General features: G+C 33.4%; 1 protein-coding gene across 10 annotated transcripts in view; it reads right to left on the bottom strand.

Moving 5' to 3' along the window:
* The window catches only part of LOC148600119 (twitchin-like), a 102,780-nt gene that overhangs the window by 55,474 nt on the left and 34,958 nt on the right, over window positions 1-12,348 (bottom strand). For 9 of the 10 annotated variants that reach the window (XM_088558293.1, XM_088558294.1, XM_088558292.1 and 6 more), the window contains 7 exons: window positions 11,877-12,176; window positions 10,138-10,440; window positions 8,978-9,277; window positions 8,213-8,512; window positions 7,599-7,880; window positions 5,806-6,108; window positions 937-969 (listed from right to left, as the gene is read on the bottom strand). In XM_088558293.1, coding sequence (XP_088414419.1) covers window positions 937-969; window positions 5,806-6,108; window positions 7,599-7,880; window positions 8,213-8,512; window positions 8,978-9,277; window positions 10,138-10,440; window positions 11,877-12,176 — 1,821 coding nt within the window. The remainder of the gene's footprint in view (window positions 1-936; window positions 970-5,805; window positions 6,109-7,598; window positions 7,881-8,212; window positions 8,513-8,977; window positions 9,278-10,137; window positions 10,441-11,876; window positions 12,177-12,348) is intronic. The other variant, XM_088558297.1, reaches the window with a different exon arrangement.

Below are 12,348 nucleotides of genomic sequence, written 5' to 3' on the forward strand. Positions count from 1 at the left end.
CAAGAGCTTGATAATTTGCAATGTAATAGAAACATTTAATACTGGTATAAGTTTCCAGTTCAAAAAAAGACATTGGAAATTAATGCTTCTGAAGTATAATCTGAACAACTTAACATCACCAAGATCCAGAATTGAGTAAAAGAAAATAATCAGACATTTATATTCAAGAGGAAAACAGGGAATATATTGGGTGTAGGATAAAGGAGAAAAAAGGTAAGTTTTCACAGAAAGATGGGGACAAGTTTTAAAATGTTCCAGTTTATATTGCATGCCAAGAGAAAGGTAACTTGAGAAAAAAGATTAAAACTTGCACTTTGTACATGCTTAATGAGACAATGGGGCAATCCAGTGATTAAGAGTACTTGAACAGTTCATGCTGTTTTCATAAATCTTCCATTAATTATGAGTGAACAAAGTTATTAATTTCATTAATTTGTAAGTTATGAATTTATATGAATTTATATGGCTATATGCAGAGTTATCTCCCCTGCTACTATAAACTGACTTCGTCATCTCCCTTGCTACTGAAAATTGACTGGGTTACCTCCCCCTTTTGTTGAAACCAATATAGCCATATACATAATGTCTTTTTAACTGAAAATGTAAAGGTATTAAGACCATCTTCCTGTTTGATCTTTCTTTTTCATTCCAATTAAAATCCCATGAAATTTTCTTTCTCTTTTCCACATTTTTTAATGATCCTTTAAGAACTAAATCCAAAATTCAAGATTAAATAGAAAGATATTGGTCATCCATGTTATTCAAGTTGTTCAAGCATTTGTTTCAAAACATAAAAAAAATGATTTTTTTTAAATGGTTGTAAACATATTTTTTACTTGAAACAAAGCTTGAACATCAGAAATGAGAATTTGATTAAAAACCAACAAAATAAAACAAACAGCCATTGAACAGAACATTTTGAACGAGTTTTTTTACCGTGTAGGGCATCCAGCAACTCCGAATATATGTCTGAAAGATCAAAATATATATTATAATTTCTATACAAACAACTAATGGGGGGTTCAACTTTTATTTGCAAACAAAACTAATAAATTACTTCAAACAGTATCATATTGCACATTATTACACATTACTGCATACCAGACTATTGCAATATAAACCATTCCAGAAACAAATCGTTGAAATTTTTCACAGCCTTCCCCCCAAAATACTTAAGACCTGTTAACATTCAAATATGATAAATTTTATGACATTTTTGTTAATTTGAATCTAAATCTCATCAGTTTCTGAAAAGGTCCAATTTATACATATCAGACTTCATCTATAGTGGAATTTATTGCAAAAAATACTATTGCACTATTTTGCACCATAAACAATTCGAAAGTATACATTTGTATTTTAGACTACTATATATTGCAATTAGGGGAATGATCTAGCTAAAATATTTAGGGACAACTTGAAAGACTTCAAAAAATAATTAAATATATTAGTATCACAGAGTAGAATTCTCGTGCACAGGAAAAATGTTATATTCCAACAGGTCAAGAATTTAAAGTCAAAAGAACATCATAATGGTTAAACACATAGGACTCTACAACACAATAACAATCACAGTTGGACATTATACACAATTTAGCATAGGATATATATTTTTCAAACTAAGATTTAGTATAAGTCACATAAAGTACAACAGATAAAAGTATGTATACTCTACAAGTAATCTGTGGTAACAAAACCCTGGACAAAAAAGAAATTATTCTGAAATCATTTTTTTTTCATTTCTTATTCAAATTAATCAACAGGCAATGCACATACAAGTATTACTGAAATGTTCTCAAAATTCTTTCTTATAAAGGGTACAGTATACAAAAAAGAATTTCATTTAAAAAATCACATGTAGAATTAAGCAGCTGACTGAACATTCAAAAGTATAATATGATTTTTCAGAAAGTGAAAAAATGTATTTATTTTACACAAACAACTAAAGCATGGATTTCTTTACACGTACAGTTAAGCCCAGCAGCATAGCACAAATAAAAAAAAATTTAATGGCATTTAAATTTACAAAGCTGCAAAATAATGATCAAACGCACCTTTATAATAAAAAAGAAAATTTTGCATCAATTTCATTTGATTATCATTTGATTTCAATATTTAATAAAATATGTATTTTTAATTCAATACTGATTTGTTCACATGAAGTAGCTGTCTTTGTAAGAATCATGCAAAATCTGAAAAAATATGATACAACTCAAAAAAGGGTACATATTTTTATTTTTGTAATTAAGTTGTTTTATGGGTCTATACTATAAAATGAGTAATTATTCATTCAAATCTTCCTGCTCTTAGGAGATAATCAACATTGAAAGTCCAGTAGATTCTATTGTATTTGAACGTCACTTACAGTTATGTCCCTCAATTTTGAAATCTACAGTGCATTCTACATAATTTTTATCTCTTAAGAGTACAGATTACATGAAAAACCACATGTTACTTTCTGTTTACTACGACATTTCAAACAAAATATCAAAAATAAAAAAATATGTAGGTTTTTTACCCATGAATCACATTTTGCATCATTCTTAGCTGGAGTGCTACTTAACATTTAAACACAGCATAACACTATTGCAAGTAAAAATTTGATTCCAAAAGCAGCAAAGTGAAAGTCAGGCGCACCTTTGAAAAATAGATAAAAATAGAACTTTACCTTGATGATATAATCCTTGAAATAGAAAGCTGCTAAAACATACATTAATGGAAAGACATAGAGTTAAGAAATAAATATCAAAATAAAAAATAAATACTAAAATTCTACTAACAACAAATATATATACAGAATTTTTACAAAAATAGGCCATCAGGAAAATATAGTACAAAAGTAAAAATAGAAGGGTTATCTCGGTAACATACTAAGAAATAAAAGCATTATTAATAAAAAGCACTCAATTATGAGAATGTACAATTTTTTTTTCAAGAACAAGCTTAAGGTATAGTACTATAATAACAGGATAAATAAACAAATAAATAATGATAAATAACAAAAGGATATAAGTTATTTAAAATTATATATATCAAAACTTAGCCTAATGAAAATTTATTATATTATTTTTGAAAAATACATTTAAAAAAATGTTTGGCATCATCCTAATTTTAGGCAATGAAACTAGAGAATATTTATGAAGCAAATTTAAATATAGCTAAATAAAAAATGCAGGATATTTGTCACATCTATTTTTTTTCTATTAAAAAATTGATAAAGGTTATAATAAAATATCAATGAAAATACAAATATAATGGAAAAGGTGAAATACACAACAAACACAAAAAAAAAAACATCACATATCAACAAACTATTTAAAACCTTTTAACACCACATCAAAAAAGAATAAACTATTCTATGTCTACCTACACAAAGTATAACAATCCATAAATTGTTGGATCATTTACGAAAATTTCCAGGTTTCCTCTTAAAATTAAAATCTAACGCCTTAACAAACAAGTACATAAAGTGATCTGTCCACCAAATGGCTTACAGGATTTCTCCATTTGATAATACACTATCCTGACTCAAAAACATACATCAGTCCAATAATCTTTGACATTGTTCTTTCTCACAAATTTAAAATTAGAAACTTAAACATTCCAAATGTTTGCTTATCTTTGTCTTAATATTAATATAAACTACATACATTTTCATCAAACATCTAATTATCTCATATCTGTCAGTTTTTACTACTTGTTTTCTTGCATATTAACAAATGATACAAAAAAGAAGACGAAAACAATAAATTTACATACAAAACATATTTTCACTCTTTACTGCTTCCTAGAAAAACATTGTATACATCACTCCTCACACCTTGAAATGATAAACAGAAAACAATAATCGAGGACAAACAAATATTTTCAAAATTTTGATATTCCATAGTTGTCTCTAACAGATATTTTAGGCCAAATGTTTCTTAAATCTTCCTACTATAGACTTGATCCAAGCTGGTTTGTCACGCTCCATCACTTCTGATGGTTTAGGTAAGTAACCACGTGATGATCCGGCACTCGAAAGGGAGGATGCACGGTGTCTACCGCCAGGAACCATAGGATTTCTGCTTGACCCAGAACTACTTATTGAAGATGTCCTCATACGGGGTGGCAAGTGGTGACCTGACCCAGCACTGCTAATTGAGGATGCCCTCTCTCTAACTATATAGACAGTATCTGATGGAGCAGGGCTCGATGCCTTTGATCGAGGAGGGGATATGGTTCTAGCAGGAGTTGCCCTTGAAGGACTGAACTTTCTGGTAGAGGGAGGAGTCTTAGTAAGAGAAGGTGCAGGAGTTGTGCTTCTGCTCACAGGAGTGGCATCTCTGAAGCATTTTGTCTTTGGCACATACGATGTGTAGGAAACATTCTTTTTAGGTTTCGGCAGAGAGTCAGTAGACAGCACTGAAGACCTTCTTTGTCTTGTTAATCTGCTTTCTTCTGGTATAGGAACAGAGCTACCAGAGGCAGCTGACAAACTCCTCATTCTAGAGGCATGTCTGTAAGTTGAGCCCATTGGCAAGTCAATTAACCCTGGGGAAGTACTTCTCTGGTATTTAGCAGATGCAGATCGTCCTGCAGAGCCAGTGACAGATCGACTTCTCGATCTAGAGCTAAAGGCTGATCTGGTATCAACTCCTGGTTTGTGAAACTTTATGTCTGTTGAAACTGAGTAACTCCTACGAGGAAGTGAGGACAGATCAGTTAGACTTCCTTGTCTATCATAAGACTGGTTCCGATTAACTGACTGCATGAATTTCGACATTGTGCTCGAGATATTGGCTGATACTCCAATTGGGGGTAGAGAAGGAGCTCGACTCACTGAACGTCTTTGTGTTATACTAGAAGAGCGTGATGCAGTATCATGGTAGACTGATTGACCAATCAGTGAAAGGGAACCATGGCGTGACTCAGACCGACTTCTGTCTTCCTTTATTTCTGATCTAAGTGGAGATTTCTCTTTTGACATTGATTCACCATGCCATGAGGAAGATCTACGGGACACCTCTTCCATTTTTGGTGGTGATGGCTTTCTCTCTTGTTTTCCCTGCATTGGAATTGAAGATTCTCTCTTGGAGTACATCCTGCGGTCTCTAAATCTGGAGGAAACAGAGTTAGATGAGGCAGTATGCCTTGGCATTGGTGATGGACTCTCACGTCTTCTAAACTGAATGTCATTTATCCTTGTGCGTAATGCAATATCATCCAGTGTGTAACTGCTTGGTCTTGGGCGATACAAATCAGATGCAGATCTCTGATATGGTCTTATAGGCTTAGGAGTTGATATCTCTCTGCTAGGAGTACCTCTTGTTGGTGTGCTTCTGCTTGGAGTTCGTGAGTAAGGTCTGTAGTCAACTGACGATCCTCTAATGCTTGTCAGGTCAACCATACTACTACTCATGCTATTATAAGTGGACTTTGGCATGGGTTTTGGTTCAAACCTACGGAACTTGTCAAGTGTGGACATAAAATCTGCCTTCTTTTCAGTTTTAGCAACTCTTGGCTTTTTCTGTTCTGTCATGAACTTATCTCTCCTTGACCTTGGGCTTAGAGGAGGTAGATCCACTTTTCCAAAGTTTTTCAGCCCTTCTTCAAACTTCTTGACCTGTTGAAGCAATGCACTCTTTCTTTTATCTAGTTGTTGTATATTGTCTAAGAATTTTTGCTGCTTAGATCTAAGATTGTTAGTACTAATTGGTGCTACATTCTGGCTAGGTCGTGCTACAATGGGTGCACTTTTAGGCGTGCTACGATTACTGCTAGCACTACGATAAGGAATATATGAGGTTAAAAACTGGGACTCACTTGGTCTGCGGAAAACAGAGATGTGTTGGGAGGGTTGGGAAAGGCCAGAGGGAAACTCTCCACGGATTCTAAACACATAATCCTGGTTCCGTTGAAGGTTCTTCACTTTGTATTTGGTATCTGAGATTCCACTGGCAACAGGGACCCAGTCATATCTTGGCAGCTGCTGAGCCTCTATCAGGTAAGCAAGAGGCTTCTCATCATAACCAAATGCTGGGATGTCAACCATACGCCATCTAAGATCTACAGAATCGTCATCAACATCTACGACATCAACACCAGCTAAAGGCAAGCGTGGAATCACTGAAATATACAGCAAATAATTAAGATCAGGATCATATACTAGGCAATGGCATACGAAAGTCATGGTGACAGAGAATCAGTGATGTCCTATATACATAGGTAGTCTGAAATATAAATGGTTTCTAAATATGATTAGAAATGACATACATAATTGGGGAAAGACTGCTTGAACTTACAATGCAGGTATAGAGGGGTGTCCAAGAAAGACTTCACCAATAAAGTGGCTATAAAGAGTACAAATATATTTAAAATAGCTTTGTCCCTCAAAGCAAAGTAAAAAAATATTCAAATTAGAAATAATTAAAAATGTACACAGAGTTCAAATGCATAAGAGATAATATTATCCTGATCTTGAAATGACAAGAGAGTACAGCATTAAAAGGACACTGAAAAATACATAAAAACATGAAAAACAATACAAAATCTGCTTTATACAAGGAAAATGTCTCTGAAATTAAAATAACATCTTCATTTGCCAACTTGTAACTGTGATAATAATGACTTTCTACAAGCTAAAACTAGCCTTTAGAGTCTTTCAAAATATGTTTTATATCTTCATGCACACCAACATATGATTCTATGATGCACAAACTTCCAATAAAATTGCATCAAAATCTCTTTAATGGATTAGCTCTTGATTTCCTTGTATTCAGTTTTTAGATGAAAAATATTTTATTCAGTTCACTACATTTGTTTCCTGTTTCCACATTCTGGCCATGTTTTCAGATTGTGATGTATTTGAATTGTCAAAGTTCTGGCCATGTTTTCAGATTGTGATGTATTTGAATTGTCCACGTTCTGGCCATGTTTTCAGATTAAGATGTATTTGAATTGTCCAAGTTCTGGCCATGTTTTCAGATATGTGATGTATTTGAATTGTCCAAGTTCTGGCCATGTTTTCAGATATGTGATGTATTTGAATTGTCCAAGTTCTGGCCATGTTTTCAGATATGTGATGTATTTGAATTGTCAAAGTTCTGGCCAGGTTTTCAGATATGTGATGTATTTGAATTGTCCAAGTTCTGGCCAGGTTTTCAGATATGTGATGTATTTGAATTGTCCAAGTTCTGGCCAGGTTTTCAGATATGTGATGTATTTGAATTGTCCAAGTTCTGGCCATGTTTTCAGATATGTGATGTATTTGAATTGTCCAAGTTCTGGCCAGGTTTTCAGATATGTGATGTATTTGAATTGTCCAATTGTTCATGCTTTGATATTATTTTGCTGATATTTAACAGGAGCTTTATTTAATTAATATTCAAAATTACCTAAAATGCAATTGGTGCAGACTTGAAAGTATCATCTGCTATCTATACTCTAGTGTAACCATGCTTATTTTATACATGTACTATACATATAGTCCAGTTTTTCAAATTCACTTAATTCAACTTGATTTAAAACAAACATTTTTTATAACTGTAGCACCTAAACTTAAGCAGCATTTTTCAACAAAAAGAAAAGTACAGAGAGACAGGGATAAAACAGTTTACCTGATCTCCTATAAAGAGGTACAGAATAGACATAATCCGTCGGACCTTGTTCTGTGATTCCACGAAGTCTGAACTCGTAATCATTCTTTGGTTTCAGACCTGTAACTTTGTGTGTTGTACCATAGACATCAGTTGTAACAGAGCGCCAGTCTTTGGCTGATGTTTCTTTCATTTCTAGTTTGTATCTCCTAGGTGGCGTTCTTCCTGGGTATGGTTGCCATGACAACCTTACTGAGTCTGATTCCACATCATACAGTTGAGGTCTTGTGATGGGAGCTCGTGCTAAAAAAGTTTAGTACATTATCAGAATTCAAAATAGTTTCTTTAAGTGCAAAGGAGTTGTAGCATAGACAAATATTTTCCTTCAAAACAATTTGTTCTTAAATTGACAAGCACAAAAAAAAGCATATGTGTCAAACAGTTAGGAATTTCTCCCAGATCATTAATCTCAAAAGTGAATATTTCAATTTATGTCAATTTCATAATCAAACAAAATGAAACTAAATGAAATTTTGAAGATAATTTTTGGAATTTTTTTCCTATCACCACATAGAAAACTGTATACTTCTATTAAAATTGTCAAAGGAAAAACTTAATGACCTATGAACTCTCACCTCTGAACTTTCCAGTTGATACAGGGTATGATGGTTCACTCAAAACACTCTCAGCCTGTGCTCTAATTCTAAGGATGTAATCATTCTCTGGTGACAATCCCGTCAATCTGTAGTTGGTATCAGGGATATCAGCCGCAAGTTGTCTCCAGGTGCGTTTGATTGGTTCCCAGCTTTCAATGTGGTACTTAACAGGTTTGTTGTCAAATGGTGTGTGTGACCTTCTCTTCCATTGCAGCATGAGTGAAGATCTTGTCTCATCAAAGTCTGTAATTTCTGGTATGTCAATTGGAGAACTGAAGTCTACAACAAAACAGAGTAGACTAGGTATAAACTATCTACATACCCATAAAGAAGAAGCTAAATATTTCATCACTTCAAAAAAAGTAATTTTATTTATGGTTATCAATACAAAAATGTATTAACTAAGTAGATATTTACAAAAAATCAGGAGAAAGCAGACACATTTACTTAAGTAATTCTGTGGAAACAAATGAAAATCTCTTGGTCCCTAATTTTTTATTGGTTTGGGTCATAACCCTCAAAATCAATCCATAGCTGAAATTTGTGCCATGAAATCTTTTGAACAATTCACATAAGTCCATAACTTATACTCAAACTTTATAACATAATTTATTTTGCATTTATATAAGTTACTTCAATAACATTTGAAAATTTTGCTATTTGCACAGATTTACACTGTTCTACCAACATGAAAAGCAAGAAGTGTAAAATTTAAGCAACCACCATAAGTGTACATGTATTTACCTGAAAGCCTTGTAAGTCTGACAGTATTTGTGGGTTGGCTGAGGCCATAAATATTTTCTGCCTGTACACGGAAAGCATAGTCTCTATCTGGATTGAGATTGGTCACATGGTATGATGTGTATGGTATACGTCTGTAGAGAGGACGCCAGGTCATTGAAGGAGGCTCCTGGACATAGATTGTATAGGTCACTGGCGAGTCACCAAGGTAATATGGGACATCTGCTGGTCTCCATGACAACATCAGTGAACCATGACCAATGTCATAAATCATTGGTTCTTCTTTTGGCATTGTTGGTGGAACTGGAAAAAAAAAGAAATGGTGTTCATATAACTAATATTACAAACCCCAATCATCATCATCATCATTTCATTCTGGAAATTTCTCAATTTATTCTGTAGTTACAACATGTAATTTGCACAAAGAACAAATGGACTAAAAGGATTATACCTCAATAGAGAACTCCTAAGCCAAGCAAGAATAAGATTTCATGTTAACATTTAAAGAACAGTAAAATTTTATCTAAGCATATTGGAAATTTCCCATTTTGTGGCAGTGTAAGATTCTTATCCCAAATTTTAAAATCAATTTTATCATCATTACCACATCTGAGAATGCCCTGATTGTTGCTGTTACTTTGTACGTGTACCTATAAAAATGTTATTTTTCACTTTTAAAATTGTGATGTCACCATCACTACATGTTTGATCTCATCCTAGGATGAAATACAAGTCTCAAATGGCTGAAAGTAGGAATACTATTTTCTCACTAAAGAGACAAGGCTTTTTCCCAAGGGTGAGATAATATGTGATGTTTGTGACATGAGATTAAAGTGTTTTAGGACACCTTGTAAATTCAAAGGAATTTCAGCAAGCAAGAATTGGCACACCAATAACAAAACCAATTTTAAAAGTGTGATAAAGAATCAAACTCACCAGAAAATGCAAGACTAGGAAATCTCAGAACCCTCGTATAAGACTTTGATGTACTTGAAATATTACCAATGGGTGTCTTGAGATTTTATTCTCAGCTGTGTTAGAATCTTAATATCTCTGACTTAAATGAACCAACTGCAATGGGTGTAATAAAGATATCTCACATATTTAAAAATTGAAATATTCTTGTCCAAAAAGTGAGATATCTCTGACATTCTTCAACTTACCTGCACGCCTTCTGATCATCACTAATGGTGTTGGTTCACTCTGACCATACTTGTTGACTGCCCTAATACGGAAGTTGTATTCCTTATCTGGGTGGAGATTCGTCACATGAAAATCTGTATGTGGTATTCCATCAGCCAGAATTCCCCAATCAGATCTTGGCAACTCCTGAACTTCTAACCTGTATGTAACGGGTGCATAGTCAGTAATTCTGTATGGTAGATGAACAGCCCTCCATTGTAGATGGACAGAGTTAGGATTTAGCTCTGAGATGTATGGTTGTTCATGTGGCATCTTTGGAGGACCTGCAGGAAAAATACAAAACAAATGTTGTTTTCTCTTAAGGAGGTAGACCTAAGGTAAAGGACACAACTCTTACAAATCATTGGAACGTTTGTATTAAGAATTTTACATCATTCTCACGTAAACATCAAAGTAACTGGATTAATTTCATTCTGTTTCAAATAAAAGCTTGAAAGGCTTTGGTGAAATTGAATATGATACAAACATATCCATGATTTTATGAGTTATGCCCCTTACCCTAGGTCTACCTCCTTAACTGGAATTCATTATACAGCACTTGGATGGTATAAACTTCAAACTTCCAACATATACCAACCCTTATTCACCATTGTACCAATCCCCATTGAAAAATCCCCATCCTCCATTGAATCCCCATTGCATATTTCTTATTAAATAATTACATTGTCAAATTAAAGTTTATATTTATAAATTCTTCAACATTTAAACTGTTATCTTAAATCAAATTTAATATATTTTTCATGTCAATAAATACCTGAAAAAAAAATTCCCATCCTCCCTGATCAGAATCCCCAACCCATACAATATCCCCATTCCTCAATATTTCTAAAAGTTTAAAATCATTTCTGTCCTTTTTAGATAATGCCTGAGCCAAAAGTTTGTTGTATATAAGATTTTTTGGTTCAATAATTTCAAGCTAAGCATGCAAAGGTCTGTAATATTGTAAAATTGCCTATGAACATACTCAAGAAGAATAATCCAATGTTATATTTTGAGAGAAGATGGACCCTTTTAGACACATGTTTCCATGAATATTATCACATTGTATTTATGTGTTGTTGTAAAAATAATTTGCATAAGCAGAAAAAAGAAGCAGAATTATCTATTACGCAGAGAATGTCAGAGACTTGTGAGAGTGTGGGTGAAAAGCAGTTTAATTTTTTTCTCATTTTTCTATGGTATATTGAAACATTTCTTTAGTATTGTAAAAAAAAATGAATTCAATAGTCAGTATTTATCTCAATTTGTAGACACCTCAATACAGTGACCTTGGTCAGTTGGTGATAGTGGTTTTTTTTTCAAAAGAAATATATATATTTTATAGGCTGGTTCTTATGGCAAGCCAAAGTGGACAAAAATAAGTATTTTCTAATATTACAAAATATTGATTTTTGTCCACTTTGGCCTGCCATAGGTTCTATCTGATCTTTTCAATTAAGGACCATTTCTTGCTTTATATTTTGTAGCAGGAGACTCTGACTTTATCAAATTTAAAGTTGATTTTTAACAAATTTTAAAGAGTTATTTGGAAAACTGTACTTCAATTCTTTAACAGTTTTGAAAGGATTGAGATGGAATATTTCATACTCATAAGTAAATCAGAATGTAACAAGCCAGAAACTTTTCTTATTTCACAGTAGTTTTGACAGTATTTATTTAGAAACAGTTAAAAAATAGCTGCATTGAATATTAAACATACCAGCTCTGTGTGTCAAGTAAACTGGAGCAGATGGCTCACCGAAAACATCACCAACATGACCTCTGACCCTGAAGAAATATTCTCTATCAGGATGTAGTCCAGTCACTTGGTAATTAGTGCCTGAGATTCCTGTAACCATTGGCAACCATGGACCAACCCCAGGCCTCTCCTGCATCTCAATGCTATAGGTCACTGTAGGTGGGAACTTGTAGTCACCTTTGACCTCAGCTGGTTGCCATGACAACAAAACTGAGTCACCATAGATGTTGGATATTACAGGTTCCCGTCTGACCATTGGCACTGTAAAAGGTATTATGATTTATGTACTGGCTTGCTGCTAAAGATGTCAAAAATGTGTTAAATACAGGTTCAGCTAAGATACAGGTAACTTGTTGAAAATTTTTTTTTTCAATATTCCTAACAATCTCTTTTTTTCAGAAAGTTACATTTATGATCAAAACAACTTTTTACA

Source organism: Perna viridis, chromosome 13 (genome assembly GCF_037379345.1).
Source record: "Perna viridis isolate PV_CMFRI_1.1 ecotype Kerala chromosome 13, ASM3737934v1, whole genome shotgun sequence".
Lineage (NCBI taxonomy): Eukaryota > Metazoa > Mollusca > Bivalvia > Mytilida > Mytilidae > Perna > Perna viridis.